The sequence below is a fragment of the Lytechinus pictus genome, chromosome 6, assembly GCF_037042905.1.
Source record: "Lytechinus pictus isolate F3 Inbred chromosome 6, Lp3.0, whole genome shotgun sequence".
In the NCBI taxonomy this organism is placed as follows: Eukaryota; Metazoa; Echinodermata; class Echinoidea; order Temnopleuroida; family Toxopneustidae; genus Lytechinus; species Lytechinus pictus.
The window spans coordinates 21,829,113-21,855,634 of record NC_087250.1 but is presented as its reverse complement, the minus strand read 5'-3'; the positions used below and the strand labels follow the sequence as shown (position 1 = coordinate 21,855,634).

The window sequence follows — 26,522 nt, the reverse complement described above, 5'->3', positions numbered from 1 at the left end:
GAATAAATTAGATGACGTAATGAGGTCAAATGAATACTTAATTCTGTAACACGATACCACTAGTATCGATGACAAAGAATCGGGGAAATCGCGTATTAATGACGCTCCTAGCCAATGAAAAGGCCGGATTATGAATATCTTCATGCTCATGAATGTCAATGAGGGCTTATTTTTGTCTTCAAATGATCGCGGTAGGCGGAGCCTAATCTCATTTGTTTTGTGCTGAACGCGCACGCAGCTTTCGGTCTAGTAATATATAAGGTCTTTGCCCTTGACTCATCGATGATTGATGATTCATCGACAGTCAGATGAAATTATAGTTGGCAAACCTTGGCCACACAGTTCTCTTTTGTGTGATCATATTCCTGTTATGTGCACTCTTAACTTATACAAACCTACGGAAGCTTAGACGTGCCCCCAGAAGACAAGATGAGAAGACGAGAAAAAGAGCCAAGATGACAAGAAGACGAGGAAAGAAGACAAGAATACGAGATCCTCAATCTTGTCATGTCGATTTATTTAGGATGAGAAGGCGAGATGACAAGATCCATTATCTCGACATGTTGACTTATTTTGGATGAGAAGATGAGAAGACAAGATCATCAATCTCGTCAAGTCGACTTATTTAGGATGAGAAGGCGAGATGACAAGATCCATTATCTCGACATGTCGACTTATTTAGAATGAGAAGGCGAGATGACAAGATCCATTATCTCGACATGTCGACTTATTTAGGATGAGAAGGCGAGATGACAAGATTCATTATCTCGACATGTGGACTTATTTAGGATGAGAAGATGAGAAGACAAGATCATCAATCTCGTCAAGTCGACTTCGTCAGGACGAGAAGATAAGAAGACAAGATCCTCAATCTCGTCAAGTCGACTTATTTAGGATGAGAAGACAAGAAGACAAGATCCTCAATCTCGTCAAGTCGACATGTTTAGGACAAGAAGATAAGAAAACAAGATACAGAATCTCATCAAGTCGAATTATTTAGGATGTGAAGATGAGAAGTCAAGATCCTCAATCTCGTCAAGTCAACTTATTAAGGATGCGAAGATGAGAAGACAAGATCATCGCGCTGGAGTTATCGACCAATAACGCCCGACCAATAAGGATTTTGAAGATAGCGGACTATAAATCATTATATTTTGCGTACAGTGTCTACAAAAGCACGAACTGAAATTGAAATTATATTAAAAGATATCAATTATCTATTGAAGTTAAAACTAAAAACTTATAAACATCTATTAACCATTAGTAATAATATAAGAATAATAAAACTCTCAGTGCAGATTGGTGGTTGCGGGAGCGAGCCAGATTAGGGGCGCGCATGGATGACAACGTAACAAAAAAGGTGATTTTCCTTTTTTTAAATCTTTATATGCCCACAATGCAAAAACAAGGATAAAAAACACATAGAACATGGCCCATCAGTTGGAGTAAATAGTGTGTGTGTTTGGATGGGGGATGTGACAGACACAAATTTTGTTCTCTTCAGTGAATGAGGATTTTTTTTTGGGGGGGGCTAGTTGTTGTTTTTTTGCAGGCGTAACCGTCAGTAAAAAATAATTATGGGTCACGGAGGGGGGGGGTGGCAAATATGGCATAAAAGACAAATTCTATTAATAAATGCAAGAGAGCAAAAAATTGAAACTACGGGAACATCAGCCTCATCACCCACTTTAGTTTGTTGCACAAGGGCGTAAATACGGGGGGATTCATGATCCGCCCATGCCGTTCTGTTTGTTTCTGTTTGTTTGGCATATAAATACCCCCCTCACTTTTTAAGACAGGAACGATATTTTTTAATCATAAACTGATTAATATAGGCTACTGCCGTTAATTCGTGGATTCGTCTGTTAATGCATTTGGAGTGCTTCGGTCGCTAGGCTCATTCGCTTAATCTATATAATATATCCCAATGTTAAATTCATGCACTGGCAGATCAAGGGGGGGGGGCACATCCCTATTGTGGAATATTCTTTTAAAAATAGATATTGCCCTTTTCCATGATAAATTTCACGTGCTGCAACACCGGGTCTAACTCTTATTGTTGCAATTAGAAAACTAAATCTAAGACCCCCTTAATCATGAAAAATAATTAGCGGAAATCTACGGCAAAATTCAATATTTTTCTTCAAAATAAAATATCGAGAGACATACCGCCATTTCGCCCAGTGAAGGTCCCATGCTGGAATCAGAGGTAAAAATGGCAGAGATAAAAATGGCAATTAATGGCCATTATTACCTCTGCCATTTTTACCTTTGCCATCATTACCTTTGCCCGTTTTTACCTCTGCCATTATTAGAAAAAGATTAACATTGTTAACACAAGGCGTAACTATCAATAACATTTTATGAACATTTATATTCTTTATCACCAGTTTTATTATGATCATCGTTTTGGATTATCATGATCATCATATTTATTTTTATTACCAGCAGAAGCTGACATCCCCTCCCAGTGGCGTACCGTGGGTCACGACATTGGGGGGGGGGGCACCAGCAAAATTCTTGAGTCACTTAGTGAGCGCGCGAAGCGCGCTCAGTTGTCAGGTATACTGACCTAATAGAGACATTTTAAGGAAGCACTTGTTGTCATTGTAATCATGAATAATATTCGCATCTCAGCAATCAAATAATGCGAGCGCGAAGCGCGAGCTGAAAATATTTGATATTCAGACCTAAAAAGGAACTTTATAATCGAATTTTTGTGATCATGATACGTACCTGTTTCGCTAAACAATGCGAGCGCGATGCGCGAGCCGAAAATTTTTGTATACATTGATCCCAAACAGGGAGATCTTAAGGACTATATTTTAGGAATCTCTTAATAGTATACATATCTCACCAAAGTCATCTAATGCGAGTGCCAAGCGCTTGCTGATTTTGTTAGAATTACATTTAAACACATATGAAACACTTGTAGTCATTGTAATCATGAATAACATAGGCATCTCACTAATCAAATATTGCGAGCGCGAAGCGCGAGCTAAAAAATCAGGAATTTCAAACACGAAGAGAGGCAATTTAAGGATTGTTTGTAGGAATTCGCAAAACCATACGTATTTCAATAACAAAATGATGCGAGAGCGAAGCACGAGCTGAAATTTGTGTTTATATTGACACAAAACAGGATTTTTTTTTAAAGGAGTATACATATCTCACTATAGTCATGTAATGCGAGTGCCAAGCACTTGCTGATTTTGTTAAAATTACATCTGAACACATGAAGCACTTTTTGTAGTCAAAGTAATCATGATTATCATACGCATCTCACTAATCAAATATTGCGAGCGCGAAGCGTGAAAATTTAGATAATTCAGACCTGAAGCGGGGCAGTCTAAGGCTTGTTTGTAAGAATTCACTAAGACCATTCGTATTTCACTAACCAAATGATGCGAGCGCGAAGCGCTAGCTGAATTTTTTTGGATATTTAGATCAGAAAAAGGGACATTTCAAGGACTGATTTTAGGAATTCATGGAGAGCAGACATATCTCACCAATCCACTGAAGCGAACGTAATCACGGACAGGAAATGTTTTATATTAAGACCTTAACATGGGGCAATCACTTTAAGTAGTCATGAAAAAGAACCATATGTCACTATATAAAACAATAATATATTTGGTGTATATTGACTTGAAAACAGGAGGTTTTCGTACAACAGGTTTATATATCTCTTTAAACAGACAATGCGAGCACCAGGAACAATGAAGATATGGACCCTGAGCAAATTATGTTTCATAAAGTTATATGATAAAAATGTTTCCTATGTAAAATAACATAACATGACCATAATACAATATACAATTATAATGAATAATAATTTCTTCTTTCCCACTACGTTCCTCTTCTTTTCTCCCTCTTTTTCTCCTTTTCCCCGTTTTTTGGGGTCAGCCGATGGGGGGGGGGGGGCACGTGCCCCCCATGCCCCCCTGTAGTTACGCCGTCCTCTCCAATACAAATCCTATTTTATAGAGGTTACTCGCACGCGACCAACACACTTAATCCCCTGCATCTTTAAACCATTTGCTTGGGGTGCAATTGCTCAGATAAAATCGAAATTAAGCGTATGCTTGATCCGACCGCTTATTCTTAATGCAATACATGTTTGGAAACAAAACAAACATGTCTCATCGTTCGTTATTTTATTATTTCATAATATCATGTTATCTTGTAAGGACATCACCTTTCTTTTTATCAAAATGAATTAATTTCATTTTCGGAAATACGCACCCTATTTAATTTTCGGATTAACGAACCTTATTTCGTTTTCAGACTAACACACCTTCGGATTAATGAACCTTATTTCGTTTTTCGACTAACGAACCAACGGAATAGCGAACCTCATTTCGATTTCGGATTAACGAACCTTAGGAATAACGAACCTACGGAATAACGGAGCTTCGGAATTACGAATGTATGCAAAATCTATGACCCAATCCTGGAAATAGGCGAAAATCGCAAAATCAAGCCAAAATTAATATTTTTCTTTGATCGAAATAAAACATACCGAATGACATATATTTGGAATAGTGATTGGCGTTTTCTAAAAGCGCAGATACTGTCCTTTCACTTAGTATAGGTCCCATGCTGGAACACTCAATCTAACTCTTATTGTTTACGATTGAATCTACGACACCTTCCAGGAAATAGGCGAAAATCGCAAAATCCCGCCAAAATTTATCTTTTTCTTTGATCGAAATAAAACATATCGAATGACATATATTGGGAATAGTGATTGACGTTTTCTGAAAGCCCAGCATGGAACCTACGACAGGTGAAAGGGGAAAATCTGGGCTTTCAGGAAACGCCAATCACTATTCCCAATATATGTCATTCGATATGTTTTATTTCGATCAAAGAAAAAGATTAATTTTGGCGGGATTTTGCGATTTTCGCCTATTTCCTGGAATGGGTCATAGAATCGTTTGTATACATTAAGAGTTAGTTCGAGTGTTCCAGCATGGGACCTACGGCAGGTGAAAGGGGAATATCTGGGCTTTTAGAAAACGCCAATCACTATTCCCAATATGTGTCATTCGATATGTTTTATTTCGATCAAAGAAAAATATTAATTTTGGCTTGATTTTGCGATTTTCGCCTATTTCCAGGATTGGGTCGTAGATTTTGCATACATTCGTAATTCCGAAGCTCCGTTATTCCGAAGGTTCGTTAATCCGAAATTGAAATGAGGTTCGCAATTCCGTAGGTTCGTTAGTCGAAAAACGAAATAAGGTTCATTAATCCGAAGGTGTGTTAGTCTGAAAACGAAATAAGGTTCGTTAATCCGAAAATTAAATAGGGTGCGTATTTCCGAAAATGAAATTAATTCATTTTGATAAAAAGAAAGGTGTTGTCCTTACAAGATAACATGATATTATGAAATAATAAAATAACGAACGGTGAGACATGTTTGTTTTGTTTCCAAACATGTATTGCATTAAGAATAAGCGGTCGGATCAAGCATACGCTTAATTTCGATTTTATCTGAGCAATTGCACCCCAAGCAAATGGTTTAAAGATGCAGGGGATTAAGTGTGTTGGTCGCGTGTGAGTAACCTCTATAAAATAGGATTTGTATTAGAGGGGACGGCGTAACTACAGGGGGGCATGGGGGGCACGTGTCCCCCCCCCCCCCCCCCCCCCCATCGGCTGACCCAAAAAAAAAACGGGGAAAAGGAGAAAAAGAGGGAGAAAGGAAGAGGAACGTAGTGGGAAAGAAGAAATTATTATTCATTATAATTGTATATTGTATTATGATCATGTTATGTTATTTTACATAGGAAACATTTTTATCATAACTTTATGAAACATAATTTGCTCAGGGTCCATATCTTCATTGTTCCTGGTGCTCGCATTGTCTGTTTAAAGAGATATATAAACCTGTTGTACGAAAACCTCCTGTTTTCAAGTCAATATACACCAAATATATTATTGTTTTATGTAGTGACATATGGTTCTTTTTCATGACTACTTAAAGTGATTGCCCCATGTTAAGGTTTTAATATTAAACATTTCCTGTCCGTGATTACGTTCGCTTCAGTGGATTGGTGAGATATGTCTGCTCTCCATGAATTCCTAAAATCAGTCCTTGAAATGTCCCTTTTTCTGATCTAAATATCCAAAAAAAATCAGCTAGCGCTTCGCGCTCGCATCATTTGGTTAGTGAAATACGAATGGTCTTAGTGAATTCTTACAAACAAGCCTTAGACTGCCCCGCTTCAGGTCTGAATTATCTAAATTTTCACGCTTCGCGCTCGCAATATTTGATTAGTGAGATGCGTATGATAATCATGATTACATTGACTACAAAAAGTGCTTCATGTGTTCAGATGTAATTCTAACAAAATCAGCAAGCGCTTGGCACTCGCATTAGATGACTTTGGTGCGATATGTATACTATTAAGAGATTCCTAAAATATAGTCCTTAAGATATCCCTGTTTGGGATCAATGTATACAAAAAATTTCGGCTCGCGCATCGCGCTCGCATTGTTTAGCGAAACAGGTACGTATCATGATCACAAAAAATCGATTATAAAGTCCCTTTTTAGGTCTGAATATCAAAAAATTTCAGCTCGCGCTTCGCGCTCGCATTATTTGATTGCTGAGATGCAAATATTATTCATGATTACAATGACAACAAGTGCTTCCTTAAAATGTCTCTATTAGGTCAGTATACCTGACAACTGAGCGAGCTTCGCGCGCTCACTAAGTGACTCAAGAATTTTGCTGGTCCCCCCCCCCCCCAATGTCGTGACCCACGGTACGTCACTGGGAGGGGATGTCATTTTTAATAAGAGCTTCTGCTGGTAATAAAAATAAATATGATGATCATGATAATCCAAAACGATGATCATAATAAAACTGGTGATAAAGAATATAAATGTTCATAAAATGTTATTGATCGTTACGCCTTGTGTTAACAATGTTAATTTTTTTATAATGCAGAGGTAAAAACGGGCAAAGGTAAAGATGGCAAAGGTAAAAATGGCAGAGGTAATAATGGCCATTAATTGCCATTTTTACCTCTGATTCCAGCATGGGACCTTCACTGGGCGAAATGGCGGTATGTCTCTCGATATTTTATTTTGAAGAAAAATATTGAATTTTGCCGTAGATTTCCGCTAATTAATTTTCATGATTAAGGGGGTCTTAGATTTAGTTTTCTAATTGCAACAATAAGAGTTAGACCCGGTGTTGCAGCACGTGAAATTTATCAGGGAAAAGGGCAATATCTATTTTTAAAAGAATATTCCAACTATAGGGATGTGCCCCCCTTGATCTGCCAGTGCATGAGCTTAACATTGGGATTTATCATCGCGAAATCCAATAAGAATATATTATATAGATTAAGCGAATGAGCCTAGCGACCGAAGCACCCAAAATGCATTAACATACGAATCCACGAATTAACGGCAGTGGCCTATATTAATCAGTTTATGATTAAAAAATATCGTTCCTGTCTTAAAAAGTGAGGGGGGTATTTATATGCCAAACAAACAGAAACAAACAGAACGGCATGGGCGGATCATGAATCCCCCGTATTTACGCCCTTGTGCAACAAACTAAAGTGGGTGATGAGGCTGATGTTCCCGTAGTTTCAATTTTTTATTAATAGAATTTGTCTTTTATGCCATATTTGCCACCCCCCCCCCTCCATGACCCATAATTATTTTTGACTAACGGTTACGCCTGCAAAAAAACAACAACTAGCCCCCCCCAAAAAAAATCCTCATTCACCGAAGAGAACAAAATTTGTGTCTGTCACATCCCCCATCCAAACACACACACTATTTACTCCAACTGATGGGCCATGTTCTAGGTGTTTTTTATCCTTGTTTTTGCATTGTGGGCATATAAAGATTAAAAAAAAAGGAAAATCACATTTTTTGTTACGTTGTCATCCATGCGCGCCCCTAATCTGGCTCGCTCCCGCAACCACCAATCTGCACTGAGAGTTTTATTATTCTTATATTATTACTAATGGTTAATAGATGTTTATAAGTTTTTTAGTTTTAACTTCAATAGATAATTGATATCTTTTAATATAATTTCAATTTCAGTTCGTGCTTTTGTAGACACTGTACGCAAAATATAATGATTTATAGTCCGCTATCTTCAAAATCCTTATTGGTCGGGCGTTATTGGTCGATAACTCCAGCGCGATGATCTTGTCTTCTCATCTTCGCATCCTTAATAAGTTGACTTGACGAGATTGAGGATCTTGTCTTCTCATCTTCACATCCTAAATAAGTCGACTTGATGAGATTCTGTATCTTGTTTTCTTATCTTCTTGTCCTAAACATGTCGACTTGACGAGATTGAGGATCTTGTCTTCTTGTCTTCTCATCCTAAATAAGTCGACTTGACGAGATTGAGGATCTTGTCTTCTTGTCTTCTCATCCTAAATAAGTCGACTTGACGAGATTGAGGATCTTGTCTTCTTACCTTCTCGTCCTGACGAAGTCGACTTGACGAGATTGATGATCTTGTCTTCTCATCTTCTCATCCTAAATAAGTCCACATGTCGAGATAATGAATCTTGTCATCTCGCCTTCTCATCCTAAATAAGTCGACATGTCGAGATAATGGATCTTGTCATCTCGCCTTCTCATCCTAAATAAGTCGACATGTCGAGATAATGGATCTTGTCATCTCGCCTTCTCATCCTAAATAAGTCGACTTGACGAGATTGATGATCTTGTCTTCTCATCTTCTCATCCAAAATAAGTCAACATGTCGAGATAATGGATCTTGTCATCTCGCCTTCTCATCCTAAATAAATCGACATGACAAGATTGAGGATCTCGTATTCTTGTCTTCTTTCCTCGTCTTCTTGTCATCTTGGCTCTTTTTCTCGTCTTCTCATCTTGTCTTCTGGGGGCACGTCTAAGCTTCCGTACAAACCTCCACTGCCTTCTAAAGTAATGTCATTCCGTAGGCTTGGAGTAATTGATATTGATGCGATGAAGCTTGATATAGCTGATAGTAATCTTTGCAAACATACACCTTGTGATCTTGAGGAATTGGTCTCATTACACTAAATAGTATCTTAGATAAACATGCACCTGTCGTAACTAAAAAAGTTGTTCTGCGAACTCAAGTGCCTTGGTTCACTGATAATGTAAGGATTTCAAAAATACAGAAAAGGAAAGCTGAAAAGCGTTGGTCAAAATCTAGGACGGAGAGCGATTGGAACAGGTATAAGTCACTGCGCAATCACAATGATTTAATTATGGAAAACAAAGTTGATCAAAAACAGTTATTTCGTGTTGTGAAGTCTCTGTTGAATATTGCTAATAAGCAACCTGTAATACCATGCATTCTTGACAAACAGGGCTTTGTGGATGATTTAGGCAATTTTTTTCAGAACAAAGTAATACAGATCCATGAAAATATTGAGTCAAGATTGAATGCAAGTAGCAATCCACGGATAGATTACCTTCAGGTTTCCTCCCATGATGTACCTGACTTTATTAACTTTACTCTTCTTTCAGAACATGATGTTAATAAACTGATAACCAAGTACAGCAAAAACTCGTGTGCATCGGACCCAATGCCCACAAAGATTCTTTTACAGTGTACGGACACACTGATTCCCACCATCACATCTCTAATTAATCTTTCATTGTCATCTGGTAATTTTCCTTCGCTATGGAAAACCGCTCTGAAAAAAACCTGTTTGGAAACAAAATTCTGTAATCTTCGGCCTGTAAGTAATCTGAAGTATGTATCGAAGCTCGTGGAAGGTGCTGCATATACGCAAATAATGAATCACCTTGACCGCAACTCTCTTCTTCCAATTAATCAGTCAGCCTACAGACAGTATCACAGTACTGAAACCACACTGTTAAGAATTAAGAGTGATATTCTCATGGCTATGGATGATAAGAAAGTCACCTTATTACTTTTATTAGATCTTATTAGATCATACTAACCTATTGCATGCACTAAACAAATACTTTGGTATTAAGGGTGTAGTACTTGACTGGATAGAATCATATTTAACTGACAGATGTCAGCGGATCCAAATTGATGAAACTGTTTCTGAAATTTTCCCAGTACCTTTCGGAGTCCCGCAAGGGTCCCGTCTCGGCCCTCTACTGTTCACTTTATACACAAGTCATCTCATTACAAATATACATAGTATATTTCCTCAAGTATCTTGTCACTGCTACGCAGATGACACACAGGTCTATCTGTCTTTTACGTCAGACTTGCTTGCTCAGCAGCAGAGCATCTCTCTTCTAGAAGATTGTGTTGGGTACATACATGAATGGATGTTGCATAACAAACTTATGCTAAATGACAGTAAAACAGAATTGCTAGTTACCGGCACATCTAAACAACTGAATAAGCTAGATTTTGACGGGATATCAGTTGGCAGTTCAGTCATAGAACCAGATTCTAATGTATGAAATCTTGGAGTATTTTTTGACTCGCAATTGAATATGGAAGCACATATTACCAATGTGTGTAAATCTTCATTTCATATGATATACAACCTCAGACGTATACGAAAATACTTTGACAATGAAAGCATGAAAACAATTGTCCATGCATGCATTATTAGTAAGGTAGATTATCGTAACAGTTTGCTGTATGGGCTCCCCTCGTCTCAAATTGGGCGTCTTCAGCGAGTACAGAACGCATGTGCACGGCTGATTTGTAGTCAATCTAGATTTTCAAGGATCACCCCTGTCTTAAAAGATCTGCACTGGCTTCCAGTTCGCCAACGAATATCTCTCAAGATTTTGTTAATCGTATACAAGGCACTAAGTGGCCAAGCCCCCAGTTATATTTCGGAGCTTTTACAAAGAAAAGCTCACAGACACTCTCACAATTAACCTGCGCAGTTCTCATGATAATTTGCTCCTTCATATCCCCACTCATAATACAAAGATAACTTTGGGAGATCGTGCTTGTGCCTGTGTAGCCCCAAAATTATGGAATGCTTTGCCGTATGTAATAAGATCCTGTCCATCAGTAGAAATGTTCAAACTTAAACTAAAAACCTATCTGTTCAAATAATTCCCATACATTTCTTTACCCCCTTTTCTAAATTTGTTCTCAAGCATTTCACCAGCTCTTAATTGCAGCTCAGTAGAATATATGCACATAGTTTCTGCGCTATATAAATCAGTATATATATGTACATATAATACTAGAAATTCAGCTGATGCTCGTGCAATATAATGGTCATTATTCTTTCTCAAACAACATATTTTTATGTAGGGGTCCTATTATTTGGAATAAGTTCCCTCAAAATATCAAGCAGTGCAAAACCCTTTAAAGCTTTAAAAGACATTTAAAAATACATTTCATGCAGAAAGTCTAATACTAAAAGTAATACTGATATAGATACAATTGTATACATGTTGTGTGTGTTTGTTCTGTATTTTCTCACTGCATTTGTTTTTCAATTGTGTTGTTTTGTGTTAATTTCAGGATCACTAATTTACAAGTTCTTTGTAAGTTTTCAGTGATCCTCCCACTATTCTTAAATATACTCACTTGTGTTATAATGTATTTTATTGATATATTTATACTTCTTGATTTGTATGTTTTTTATGAAGATTGTGGTAAATAAAGTTTCAATTTCAATTTCAATTTAAAGCAAATTTTTGCCGAACAAACAACTCATGAAAGATCAAGTCAACATCGGAAAAATGTTGATTTGAATCAATAAAGAAAACAAAATCATACAAGCATAGTGCTGAGAATTTTATCAAAATCGGATGTATATATATATATATCTTTAACTACATATATATATATATATATATATATATATATATATATGTATCTTTAGACCATGTAATTATAAGGCTAGAGGATAAAATACTCTCCAATTTCAACAGATGGTAGTAAAATGAGTAAAATGAGAATGAGTTAATGATTCTCGGTAATTATGCTGAATTCATGCTTATCCCACTTTGTTCTAAATTAGTGGATTGGTCGATTTTGAAGCACTGTTGAGGGAGTCATCCAATTCCTACTGGTACACTCGCGCCAATAAATTATATCGGGTATAAATAAATGTATCTTCACGTAATACTCGAAATCAGACTTAGGGCCTTTTCACACGTGAATCTTGAATCATCATTGTAATGATGATTGCAATTCGTCTTTAGAATCATCGGACCTTTCACACGGAAAATTCGTACCGTAATTTGAGTAAAACTTAACTGAAATTCACCTCAGGGGTAGAATTTTAATTCTTTATTTGTTTTCACACGTGCAAAAATTCGTCGTTTACCTATATTTTTCACTGGAATCATCATTCAAATTACTTTTTTTACCGTGAGAAAGGGTGAAAAGTATCGTGAAATTATTTTTTGAAAATATCAAAATGCTGACGTTACAATTGTATGTACAATTTAGGATTCATTTATTTTTCTCCTCCTATAGTCAGTGTAGTAAAATCACGCGAAATCGTCATTACGCAAACATGTCATAAAATGAGGTCACCACAGTGAATCGATAACAGCGAGAGCACTGCACATTGCCAACGGTTCACAGATATTTGCACGCAAACCCTATGAGAAACAAGCGAGAGCGAACGATTCCACGAGCTCTTCCCCCTTCTTTCCCTTCCCGGCGATTTGTCCCAAAACAAAAGGATTTCCGCAAACTACGATACTTTGTTTTTCAACTTTATTAGCATCCGATCTATCCATGCCGATTAGATTTTTACCGTGCCATTTTGTTATAAATTAGCAAAAGAACATGTACATCAGTTTTGCAAAGCTGAATAAAACGTCTGGTAGGCGTTTATGACAGCCGTCATTCACGTAAACTTTTGTATCCGATATGTGAACTTTCATTCTACACCGGCGTAGTGTACTGGTATGCACACAACGTCGTACTACTACAGTGATATTGAAGGTTATTTGCGTTAGTATTAATATTCAGAGGTGATATCAACGGGAGCATAAGATTGACATGTACAATAAAAACCATTAAAAACTATATAAAAATGATGTGTCCTTGATGCAGTTCACTGACACAGTGAAGGAATTATCAGGATCATCAATTACAAAACAGAAACATGATGAAATTATAAAACTTACATGACTTGTCCAATATCACATGAATCATAATATCCCTTATTTTTTCCTTTGGCTTTATAATGACTGTTAAGTGCAGAAAAGGGGGAAACGGTGACTATTTTAACTGGTATACTGGCTGGTTGGTCCCGTATAGTCAGTTAAAATGCATGTTTTGTAGGCCTACATTCACAATGATTACGATGGTCAGAGAACAATTTCCCTCATTCCTCTCAATTCTCTCTTATCATGCTTATCATTACATGTATCATGTGTATACCAGGGAGATGGGGTTTGGTGTGTGCATGCAAGGGAAGATACCTGAGGTATAGGCCTTAGTTTGTGTGTAAGTTCATTGAGCATGTTGGGTCGGCTCTTCGGTCAAGAACGCGGGTGCTGTGTGCATCATCGCACGGTGCAAGCTTCTGTGTCAAATACGCGCGAAACGACTATTAACAGGCTACAAAAATCACTCGACCATGCTGCCGCTATGCGAATTCGGTGTGCGAAGATTACGTAACTTTCACCGAAATTAACGCTACACCGTAATGACGATTTCGCGTTATTTTACTACACTGATAGTGATCTTCTCTTTTTTAATATTGCAGGCATTCGTGGTTCTAATCATGTTCTAGTATGGTTTCACACGTGCTAAGTATTCGTCATTAGCCTTATTTTTCACTGCAATCATTCAAATTACGATTTTTTTTACCGTGTGAAAGGGCGGTTTGTCTCCAACCCCCCCCCCCCCATTTTCGTTTCTCTTGTACTATAGGCATTCATATAAAAATGATACTGTTATTAATCATTAATATATCTTGTATGGTGTCCCTCTTCTATACGCAAAACAGCAATTCTGTCGATATATTTGAACGCTATATCTGAATACGATTTTGTATTCTTATTTTTAAGGTGTTCTATAGTTCTATTATTTCGCATTCCCTTCACCCCCCCCCCCTCTCTCTATCTCTCTTTCTCCTTATCACTCTCCTTTCCTCTCACTCTCTTGATTTATCTTCCATCTCTTTCTTTCTCTTTCTGTCCCTTTTATTTATCTACAATTTTCCTTCTGAACCTTGCACTTTTTCACTTCCCGTTGTCAATTGTCTTTGGCCTCCCCTCCTTTTCATCATCTTCTTTTCTCTTTCTGATCCTTTCTTTCTTCTCCCTTTCCCTTTATTTTTCCTTTCCTTTTCTTTCCCCTTACTTCGGTTCTTTTCTCTCTCTCCTTTTCCCTTCTCCTTCTCTTCGTCTTATTTATTTCCCCCTTTTTTATCTTCGTTTCCCTTTCTTTTTTTTGAGGGGGGGGGGGATACTCCTGGCACCCCTTTAAATTCGCTTCCGGGGTCCACCACTATACATGTGTAACAACTATTGTTGCATGTTACTGGTGCTTCTGCTGATACTAATCAGCCACTCTATACTCTTTCCATAACTATCATTCAAATCATTAACTGTTTAAATCTAAAATACAATCATTGTATTTCACAGGACCAATGGTAGAATACCTTTACCAAAGACTCCGCGGCGGATTTCGAAGGTGTCTCGTGATGGCTGGTGCAATGTTAGCAACAACGGGGCTCTTGCTCGCATCGTTAATTACCAACTGCGTTCAATTAGGCCTGTGTCTTTCTGTCGCCGGTATGGAATGTTTCAATGATAGCAATAAAGTATATCATTATTATAATGTTGTAAAAAAATATCATAGGTGGTGATGACATGTAGTGGTGATGGTTGGTTCTATGATATTTGCTCCGGTAACAACTGCTTCGCTCTAAATTTCACACATAAATCGAATGACCAACTTCAACCCTGGGTTTAACACTATAATCTACCCCAAACCTAACCCTAAAGCTATTAAATGAAACCCTATTGCAACCCTAACCCCTACCCTACATCTTAGACGGAATTAAGCAATAATCGCAGGAGCAAATGTCGTGTCACCTGGTGGTAATGGCGATGATGGTGACGACGATGAAAATAAACAGATTATTCCATTATTTATTTTATTCAATTATTTTAAGTTTAATTAGTTTCAATAAATAATATCAATACATACGAAATTTACGAACAAATTTAGAAATAAAAATTTCAACATTCACACAATAGAAAGAACATAATAAGTGAGGGTATGAGGGAACTAGAAAATGCCAAGGGCTTATCACACGCTGGTCCCAAAATAATTAACTTATTGAGTTTTTAATTAGAAGAAAAAGATCAAGAAAAATAAAAACAAACAGATAATCCAATATTTGTCTTTGAGAAAGCCGTTTATATACATTCTATTGATATCCATGCAGAGAAAAAAAATTATACTACAATTACGTTTAAAAGACGATCCAGTGAGCAAATTTTTTTATTTGGTATGTACAGTCTAGCACTTTATTCCAACAAAAGGGGTCGTGGTACAAGAACAATTTAAATTTGTAAATGATAAACGATTACTGGTCCATGTTTCATAAACATACTGAATGTACTAAATTAACAACTTCAGAAAAGAGACTTAACCTAATACAAGTCCTATTTCTCTTTTCTTCAAACAATAATTGGGACATCATCTGGTAAAGCGGTAAACTGCCGATTCGTATATTGCCAACTCGTCCACTAATCACGTGGTCTACTTTCATTTGTTCTAGTGCCATTCCGCCCATCAACATTTCATCTATCGACCATTTTGGTCATATAAACATCATTTCGTCTAATCACCAGTTCGTCTATGACCATTTCGTTTTATAAACCAGTAGGTATAATACCCATTTTCCATTCATTTCCCCCAATGAAGACTTAGTCCAATTAGACTAAATGGCTATCGGAGAAACTGGTTATTAGACGAAATGATGAGTAAACGAAATGGCATTCGGACCATGTAAATAGTGGACGAACCGATGGTAGAACAAATAATAGTAGACGAGTTGGGAATTAGACGAATTGGAATTATACCAATCGGAAATAAGCCCATTATCAGATCCCATTCGCTGCCTGAGTAGGGATTAAAGAAATAACGTCACGTTATTGTATATATTTGTCTCTTGCAGGACTCGGTGCCAACATTCTGTCGATCTCGCTCGTTATCACCTTGAGCAATCAATCTGGTGAAGCCTTCGGGATCTTTTACGGAATTGGCAAATCAGGATATGCCTTCGGGATGGCCCTTGTCCCTCTACTTGCTGACTACCTGATGGGAATATATGGCTGGAGAGGGTCTTTATTGATCATCGCAGGCATCATGGCACACCTTATACCTTTGGCCTTGATGGTGGGTCTCAACGTAGAGGGCGTCCCGCTTGGGGAATTCAGTGCAGAGGCAAGCGAAGATACAGCTTTAATACTGGGGTCATCCACTGGTAAACGGGATGAAGACGTTTCGAACATGAATAATGTGCATAGTGGAAAAGGGCGTTGCAAAAAAGGTCAATCGATTTGTTCCGAGCTTTACGCCACTGGATGCCGAATCATCAAGGACTCCATCTACAATCAAGATCGTATGATGGTCCTTCTGATGTTCCTTGGTCTGGTGTACGCCATTCTAAATGGTGGTTGGTACTCCTTCCTCATCCCACGTGCAGTGGCATTGATCGGGAAACCTACATCCAGGGCGTTATACATTGCTTACTCAGTGGCTACTGCAGCCTTTATCGGCCGTTGTTCCAGTGGAATGCTTATTGGTTCCAAACTATTCAATGGCAAATGCTTATTTCTTTTCCTAACTTTACTCAACATCATATCGCTTCTTGTAGATACCTTTGTTCCTGAACTTGCTGTGATGATTGTGACGTCATTCATTACGTCACTGACGATTGCCGAGAGGAACGTTCTCCTATTGGTGATTTGTAAAGAGAGGGCTCATCGTTCACACTTTCCAGTTATACTAGCCTCGTATGAGATTGTGTTGGGAGTCGGAACTTTTCTCGGATCTTCATTTTCTGGTAAGAACCGCCAGATTCAGTTAGAGCATTTTCATTTACACATCTAATAGTGGATGTACTTATTAGATCTCGTCCGTTAGTAGAAGTGCAAGACGTCAAGTCCTAACTGCAGATAATTGTCGATAAAATCACTGATAAGTAATTAAAATGCTGACGATTATGATGATGATGGTGATCAGGATGGTGATGATAATATTAATAATAATAATGATGCTGATAATGACGGTCGAAGATGAATGTATAACAGAACAAGACTGATGTTCCTTTGTCAAGCCACTTAATATACCAACACTTTTTTGCGACCTTTTGGGTATTGAAAGTCATTTAAGATTGGTGAGTGTTTATTGTGTCGATAAACAATATTCTACTGTTGATTTTTGCATACAGGTTTTATTGCAGATGTGTCAGGAACCTTTAACGCTTCCTTCATGTTCATCGCGGCGGTTGATGGCCTTGTCTTCTGTCTAATGCTTACTCCAATAATCATAGACAAGTGGCAGCAACACAGCATTGATTGACAATTCACTTTACGCACAGTCATCCAGATTGGACGCCCGGGGGGCCACTTACATTGACGAGTGGATACCATGCGCGACCAAAAAAACACGTAAAAAGGATGTCTTTTTCACGATAGGGCACGTTACGTACGTAACGTGATAAGGGTGTCAAAAACACAAAAATAATGAAAAAAGGGTATCTATTTCGCTAGGACAATTACGTGTTTAGGGTCGAATTTGCGGGGATGATAAATTAAAATTAAAATGTTTTATAAAGGATGTCCTTTTTGCCCCAACACTTCGTGTTTAGAGTCCAATTTGCGCGAGGTGTAGAAGATGGGGTCGTACTAAACCAAATTAGGTAAAGCCGACGACCGAAGGACCCGTAACAATAAAACATTCCTGTACTTGTTTAGGGGTTCATTTCAGGGAATATTTGCCAAGAGTATCGTTTTGTTTCCAATACTTGTTAAGGGTAGGGTTTCACACGCCAAAACTTGTTAAGGGGTGCATTTTCAGAATATGGAAATTACGTGTTTAGGGTGCTTTTCGAGACCCCATGGTCGCGCATGGTATCCACTCGTGAATGGAACTGGCCCCCCCGGGATTGGACGTTGACATTGAGCGGAGGAAACTACCTTTCCTAAAGCTATCGTAGAGGGCCAACTGACTCTGAAATGGTTCGGGTTGTGCTGAGAAGATTAGCACACCGGGTGGGGGAATTAGGGAGTCAGTCCCTCTACGGAAAGGTAACTTTTCTCTATCAACTTCAAATCTGAACTCATTTTTTTTCTTAATTGGGCGTTAATGGTAACCTTTCCAAAAGCTAACGTAGAGGGATTGAGTCCCAATTCCCTGAGCCCAGTGCAAATCCTAAGCAAGGGCACTCGGAAATCGAAGAATCCGGTGGGCTTTTCATAAAGCTGTTCGTAAGTTACGATCGACTTTACAAACGATTGGTGATCCTTTCTTGTGGTAAGTGATGCATGCTGAATTTCTATTTGCGTTGATTTAGCTCCTAAGAAAGGATCACCAGTCGTTCGTATTAAAAGTCGGTCGTAACTTACGAACAGCTTTTAATGAAACACCCTCCCGGGGCCCGTTTCATAAAACTTGTTAAAATAACAAATTTGTAATAACAGTTTTAAGCTACCGAAATCCTTCGATATGATTGGCCGATAGTAAACTTGTTATAGAAATTGGGCATTTGTTATAAATTATAACAAGTCTTTATAAAACGGGACCCTGGTCATATACTTTAGAATATGCTTTATCCCTACCTGTGACAGTATTCGAGGTACACGAATGAAATACAGACAAAGGCTTCTACGGGAGCTTCGAGACTTTATTCTTGATTCATCTTATTTCGATTTATCATCTTCAAACTTTGATAGCTCCAAAAGCTCCGTGAAAACTCTATCAAGGAAACATACAAAAAAGCATCATAAATACGTTGTGTACGCTTATGCGTGATCATCTGATAATTCACCCTTTCTTAAAGCAACAAACTAAACAATTATTGAGAAATGTGCTTAATCTGATAAATAAAATATATGTATATTGACACGTTGATTTACACAGCAATTAGAGTTGCCACTATACTATCAATAACTTCAGGTGTATCTTTGTGTTTTAAATATGAAGCTATATACCATATCTTGACTTTCAGCTGACCTACATATAGTGTAATCTTTCTGGTCATTAATTCCACAAAACAAAACCTGAATCTTATTTCAGTAAACTAATTATATCAAATTCAGTGAACATACATGAATCTCCTAATCATCACAATATCATATAATTTCATCTTCAAATGTGAGGATCCAATGTATAAGCAGACTTGACCTTATTTCTTGCTTACACAATCTTATAACACACATGTGAATGTATAATTGTTATGTAATCTACATGCACAGTAGCTGGATTTAGAACCTAAAACAATTCAACTTATTTTCATCTTTAACATTTATCATTTCATAAAATAAAGACTTCCTATGAGACACTAACCTCTTTGCCTCCTTATTGTATCAAAGTCAATAACCAGGTTTCCAGGATTCACTGGAACTTGGATGATATTGTCACCTCAAACCTGTCAATTCTTCCATGTTCATACAGTGATTGGTGCAATAGAAAACACTGTCCTATAGAGAACACTAGCTGGCGCTATGTCAATAAATGCCTTGCACAAGCAATGTTAATGACATATATGCACTGTGCTATATACAATCATTTGACCAAAGGTTTTTATAAAACATAACCAGAGATAAATGTTATATCATCATGGAAATATGAAATATATTAAATACTGTTTCTGCAATATTTCATATCAATATCAAATGAGAAATCATATATTTCCAATCAACTTTCACAACCCCCCCCCCCCCCTCCCTTTTCCCAATCCATGCCAGAATCTCATTTTATTTTTGGCAAAACAAAAAAGTTTAGAAAAATGCGTCAGTTATAACACCCAAGTCTAGTCTGTATACAGTCGGTTTATTTCCAATTAGTCCAATGCCAATACGTCTAATTACCAAATCGTCTACTATCAGTTGGTCTATCATCAATTCATCCACTATCTACATGGTCTAATTGCCATTTCGTCCGCTTACCATATCGCCTAATAACCAGTTGGTCCAATAGCCATTTAGTCCATAAACCATTTGGTCTAAATGAATGAAAAGACAATGGTATTAGACCAACTGGTTATTAGACGAAATGGTCATAGACGAACTGTGATTAGACGAAATGATGAATGGACCAAATGGTTATTGGGCCAAATGGTTGTTAGACGAAATGTTGAGTGACAGAATGGCATTTGACTAAAATGAAGGTAGACCATAATGGTAAGTGGACGAGTTGGCAGTGGACGAAATGATAATTTACCTTTACAGTGTACAGCACTTTCATTCGAATCACTCTTTTTATTAGGGTGGACCAAATAGTCCGTTGCCCTAGTGTAACAATTTATCAAGTGCTAACGAAGGTCAACAGATGTCCCCCGGGTCACAGCAACTAAAAGAGGATGCAAGATTCTAAAGGGATCGATAGGGGTTCAAAATATTTCGACCACCGTTGACCTTACGCAGAGCAACTAATTTTATGTAATTGTGGACATCGAGGGCCTACTATGGTATCACTGTTAAAGGGGGAAATTCACCCTGAAGAAAAAAAAATATATTGGTGAAGGTTTGAGGAAAATCCATCTAAGATTAAAAGAAGTTATTGAAATTTTAAGTTTTGGATTTGTGACGTCATAAATGAGCAGCTGCCATGACATGAATAACATGAATAAATTTTATTCTTCTTAAATGGTTCGTGACGACTTTTTTAGTGTTCTTTTTTGGGAAACGGGAGTGAAATGAGTTGGCTATTGAAATACTGAATGTACAATCAAAATCATTTTCAATTTTCTGAGAAAATGACATTTCATTGATATCTTACCATTTGATGTCGGAAAGCTGCTGGCATATGACGTCACAAATAAAATGATTGAAATTCTAATGATTTTTTTTTTTATTCTTTGATGGATTTTTCTCAAATCTTCGGCATTATTTCTTCATGAGTTTTTCTGTTGTATTACAATGATCTTTTTGTCAAGGTGAACTTCTCCTTTAAATATAATAATGGGTAGTTTTCCCCCTTTCGCCTTGCCTCCGATCCAACTAAACTAACAATGGTCATCAACGGATTTGTCTAAGATTGATTATTGATCTCTGCTAAGAACGTGCGTCATGATTCTATGGTCAGATATCGATTTTTAGGGGAGTGCATTTCTTTTGGGTTCGGAGTGACCTATCATTGACAATTCTGTCACTCTTGTCTGTATCGGACATCTACTTCATCTCCCCCCCCCCCCCCCTCCTTTCCTGGTTTATTTTTATTTTTTCGGGGGGGTGTTTTTTTTTATATTATTATTGTTTGTTTGCCCGTTTGTTGTTTTTCCTTTCCTCTTCCTTTCTTTCTTTCTTCTTATTCGTCGTTTATCGGGGGGGGGGGTGAAACGTGGCTGAGTGTGTGATTTGCTTATGTTTTATTTGTTTTTGTGTGCTGGTATCATAACTTCCTCAAATTATTTCTATTCAATGATACTGTAAACGAAAAAAATTGTGTTCAGCTTGAAATTTATCTATAATGTGTTTGTTTTTTCTGTTCTTATGTATTTTTAAAAGATTCTGTTCTGTATTCCTATTCCCTCTGTTATTATAAGTTGTTTAAAGAAAATGTGTACAGATTGACTCTCAGCTTACTTCTAGAATAATCAAGTTAAAATGTTTAGGTATGAATTGTGAATCAATTATGTTCAGGATTTCATGCTATACATTGTTTTTCACATGTTATTCATGATGAAGAAGAAATAAAATATTATTTTAAAACACTTAAAATGTCTTGCTTTTATTACTTATTTTTCGTTTCTCCTTTAATTTCTGCCCTTTCTCTTCCTTCATCTTCCCCTTACGGGATTTTCTTCTCTTTTTTTTTTTGGGGGGGGGAGTTGTTTTTGTGTCTTACGTTCCTCGGCATCGTCCCGCTTTTTTTCTTCTTGATTTTGTTTTGTATTGCATTCTTGTCTCTTTCCTCGTTTTCTTTTCTCCGTATAGCTTCTCTATTTTTCTTCCTCCCATCTCTTCTTTCCTTCTATCCCTTTCTCGAGTCTTTATTTGTCTTTTAGACTGTTGCTTAACTTTATTTTTCTCTATAAAATATTATTTTAAAACACTTAAAATGTCTTGCTTTTATTACTTATTTTTCGTTTCTCCTTTAATTTCTGCCCTTTCTCTTCCTTCATCTTCCCCTTACGGGATTTTCTTCTCTTTTTTTTTGGGGGGGGGGGGGAGTTGTTTTTGTGTCTTACGTTCCTCGGCATCGTCCCGCTTTTTTTCTTCTTGATTTTTTTTTGTATTGCATTCTTGTCTCTTTCCTCGTTTTCTTTTCTCCGTATAGCTTCTCTATTTTTCTTCCTCCCATCTCTTCTTTCCTTCTATCCCTTTCTCGAGTCTTTATTTGTCTTTTAGACTGTTGCTTAACTTTATTTTTCTCTATAAAATATTATTTTAAAACACTTAAAATGTCTTGCTTTTATTACTTATTTTTCGTTTCTCCTTTAATTTCTGCCCTTTCTCTTCCTTCATCTTCCCCTTACGGGATTTTCTTCTCTTTTTTTTTTTGGGGGGGGGGAGTTGTTTTTGTGTCTTACGTTCCTCGGCATCGTCCCGCTTTTTTTCTTCTTGATTTTTTTTTGTATTGCATTCTTGTCTCTTTCCTCGTTTTCTTTTCTCCGTATAGCTTCTCTATTTTTCTTCCTCCCATCTCTTCTTTCCTTCTATCCCTTTCTCGAGTCTTTATTTGTCTTTTAGACTGTTGCTTAACTTTATTTTTCTCTCTCTTCCTTACCACCCCACCCTTCTCTCTCTCTCTCTCTCTCTTCCTTCTTCTTTTACTATCCCTACCTCGGGGGAGTGTTTCATCAACATTTTCATCCGACAAGTTGTCAGATCTGACAACTTTCCTTGATTCTGGTTGGTTGAGAAGCACTGTTACTATAGTAACTGTCGGATAAAACAGGACTTGTCGGATAAAACGTCCGACAAGTCCTTTCATGAAACGCCCCCCGGGTATTCGCCTTCCTCTTCTATCGTTTGGTCAACTTATTCATGTTCCTTTTCTCTACTTCTTCTTATGCCCCTCTTGGCCCTCTCTCGCACTCTATCTTCCTTCTTTTATTACTAGCCCTTCCTCGATTCTTTCTCTTCTGCTTCAGCTTCTGCTGTTCAACCTGCTTTCGTTACTCAGTTGCTTTCTTTGATAACTTAATTTTCCTTTCCACTGTTTTTCTTATTCCTTCTTGTTTCCATTTCCAACCTCTGATGACCACCTTGTTCTTCCCCAGCTTCATCAGACTTATCATCAGCTACGGCTGGTGGGTGTTTCATAGAGTTGTTCGTAAGTTAAGAACGACTTTACGAAAGACTGGTGACCCTTTCTTACGCGCAAAACCCTCGCCAATGAAGGTTTTTGTGTATGTTATTTACCCCAAGAAAGGATCACCAGTCGTTCTTAAAGTCGCTCTTAACGTACGAACAGCTTTATGAAACGGCCCCCTGGTGGGTGTTTCATAAAGTTGTTCGTAAGTTAAGAGCGACTTTACGAAAGACTGGTGATCCCTTCTTGTTGTAAATGGTAAATTCATTGGCTATGGTTTAGCGCGTAAGAAAGGATCACCAGTCACATTCTTAAAGTCGCTCTTAACTTACGAACAGCTTTACGAAACGACCCCCTGACATATTCTTTGGTTTCCTCTTTTGTCCCTACTCTTCCATGTCTTCACTTGTGTTCATTTTCCATCCTGTTTCTTCTTTCCCCTATTTCTTTATTTTGTTCCTACAATGAATCTGACCAACTACAATTGCACAAAACAGACAATACACATCTGGCTTTACCAAGGTTTCCGAGACCTCTTGGTCATGTTGGTGAAACCTATAAAGTGTAAGTACTTCAGAAAGCTACTGTCAAAACATGCGTTATTGATGTATGATGTACTGATTTTAGAAGATATCCCATCCTCAATAATGATAAATTGCACATTCGTCTATTGCCAACTCGTCCACTCATCACACCGTGTACCTTCAAGGCGTCATTAAGTCTATGCCATTCCGTCCATCAACAGTTCGTCTAACAACGACTTTGGTTCAATAACTATTTGGTCCAATCATCATTTCGTCTGATCTCCAATCCGTCTATGACCATTTCGTCTGATAACCAGTAGGCTTTATTTTCATAAATTGTTTATATTTATAATGGTATAAGGACTAAATGCTATTGGACCAACTGGTTATTAATGTTAGACGAAGTGGTGAGTGGATTAAATGGCAATTAGACCATGTGGGCAGAGGATGAACTGATGGTAGACCAAATAATAGTAGACGAGTTGGTAATTGGACGAATTGGCATTAGACCAATCGAAAATGAATCCTAATATTTACCCTCGGTCTAAAAGCTCAGGGGTTCGTTGCAGAAAGAGTTGCGTTTAAACGCAAGTCAAAATATCAATCGCAAGTCCCAAATGCGCGCTGTTGATTGGTTGAAAATCAAGTTGCGCATGATTTTCGAAGTTGCGTTTGATTGCAACTCTTTCTGCAACTGGCCCCAGATCATTAATTGCCTGCATGATGTAGGTATTTCCGAACAGTTGCTATGTATCACAAAACAAGCAAATATAGAGAAAGTATAAGCTCAGGTGGGCGTTTCATAAAGCTGTTCGTAAGTTAAGAACGACTGGTGATCCTTTCTTGTGGTAAATGGTACATTGGCGATGGTTTAGCGCGTAGGAAAGGTTCACCAGTCGTTCTTAAATTCGCTCTTATCTTACGAACAGCTTTATGAAACGGCCTATTGTGTTCTTGGCAAACAGGGTATTCAAATCTTGTAATCATCAAAAGGCCCCCAAAAAAAACACAAACAACAAAATATGTAATTCATGCCTATATAATTTTGCTAGTGAAAATAATGTTTATGCGTGTATTATCAGTTTATTCAGATGATTTACGTCGAGGCCGTTTGGAGGTGATAAGAATTACTTAGCTGTGATCTTCAGTATTCCATGCTGAAAAAAACAATTACATCTAAATAAATCGCATGATATTCACCAGTCTGAGAAGAATTATGAAATTTTCATCAAAATTTGATAACAAATAACGAAAATATTTAATTTTAAAGATTAGCAATACATATATATTTTAAAGTTATGTTCACGTCATGAATAAGCAATAGGTGGTGATGATGCCGTGTTCTTATTTTCCTTTTCTTATGTTATTGCATGAAATCATAATTATTTCATATTTCAATGCATGTGTGTATAACGTGTGTTCCTCGTAACAAGATAATTTGCAGCAATTAATGCCTAATGCGTTAAAGTTGTCAATCCAAATGTGTTAATTCTTGATGCACACAATTTTAATAAATATTATTTCAAATTATAAAACAAAAATAATAAGAGGAGATATCATACCTTCTTCTTCTTCGGTGTTGAATTCCTCCGTTCACCGGAGAACTGCAAGCCTTTAGTGCAGTACAGCATGGTAAAATAATGAGCTATTAGTCACTCACGTACTGTTTGCAGCAGCATGATCAACAAGGCGCTGTCTTGAGAAATGTATATCAAACACAAATTGAAGAGTAACAGGATGAAAGTCAGGAAACTGATACGAGACATTGCCAATGACACCAAGGAGGATAAGTCTGGTTCTTGCAACATGAAGATATGAGTCTGTATTTGAAAAGCTTGAGAGATCATTACATATTATTCAGACCAAGTTTATGAAATTTACAGTCTTTTGTTTGTCTGATTTTACTTTATCTGTTCAAATCAAATTATATTTAGTCCGGAATACCCCCTTACAAGCCTTCGGCCTTGCAGCTTCCTCCTGCATCCAATTCTGCTGTCTTGGCCCCTGTACCGTTATTTTTAGCTTTGAAAGAGGTGACTGAGCCAACAGTCAGATGGTAATGTTGACGTTCTTGTACAAGTAATTGTAGAAAGTGGATGCTGAAGCCCCCCCCCCCCGTTCCACTTAAGAAAAATAAGAGTGCAGTGACCTTTACACTTCAGCAGAGTCACGGACCCGTCTTACAAAGAATCTCGATTGATCCGATCAACCACAACTATGGAAAGCCAGCAACGTCACCATTTAAAATGCATGTTTTTATTCAAAATGTATTCTAGATATCCTGTATATGCATACATTCATCGTTTCTCAAACATTAAGTGTGCTTCTTTTTTTATTTGCAAAGGAGTCTGCAAACTTCCGAAAAAAAAATTATTGATGGAGTAGAGGTTGATCGGATCAAACGTAACCCCTTGTAAGACGGACCCGGGGTCCATTTCAGCCCGATCGCACTAAGCAGCTCAAGAGATACATGTTTGTTGTCTCGACCTAATCATAATCTTAGCAAAGATTAGCCTTCTAAAACATTCGGAAGATAATAAAGACAACCCTTCTCATGACTTGTATCTGTTGTTTTTTGGGGACAATGAAGTTTT

General features: G+C 37.4%; 1 protein-coding gene across 1 annotated transcript; it reads left to right on the top strand.

The window, feature by feature from the left end:
* Window positions 1-8,802: 8,802 nt before the first annotated feature.
* Window positions 8,803-17,507, top strand: LOC129263138 (monocarboxylate transporter 6-like). The gene is made up of 5 exons (XM_064100477.1): window positions 8,803-9,001; window positions 9,511-9,651; window positions 14,554-14,703; window positions 16,098-16,988; window positions 17,376-17,507. Exons 1-5 carry the CDS (start codon window positions 8,803-8,805, stop codon window positions 17,504-17,506), a joined length of 1,512 nt encoding a protein of 503 aa, XP_063956547.1. The 3' UTR covers window position 17,507.
* Window positions 17,508-26,522: the final 9,015 nt, after the last annotated feature.

What these genes read in the sequence shown, in the direction of transcription:
- LOC129263138 (XM_064100477.1), top strand. Translation starts at nt 8,803, where the DNA reads ATGACAAGATTGAGGATCTCGTATTCTTGTCTTCTTTCCTCGTCTTCT. An exon ending in TAATCTTTCATTGTCATCTG is followed by an intron (nt 9,652 to 14,553) that starts GTAATTTTCCTT and finishes TGTATTTCACAG; the next exon opens with GACCAATGGTAGAATACCTT. An exon ending in TCTCGGATCTTCATTTTCTG is followed by an intron (nt 16,989 to 17,375) that starts GTAAGAACCGCC and finishes TTTTGCATACAG; the next exon opens with GTTTTATTGCAGATGTGTCA.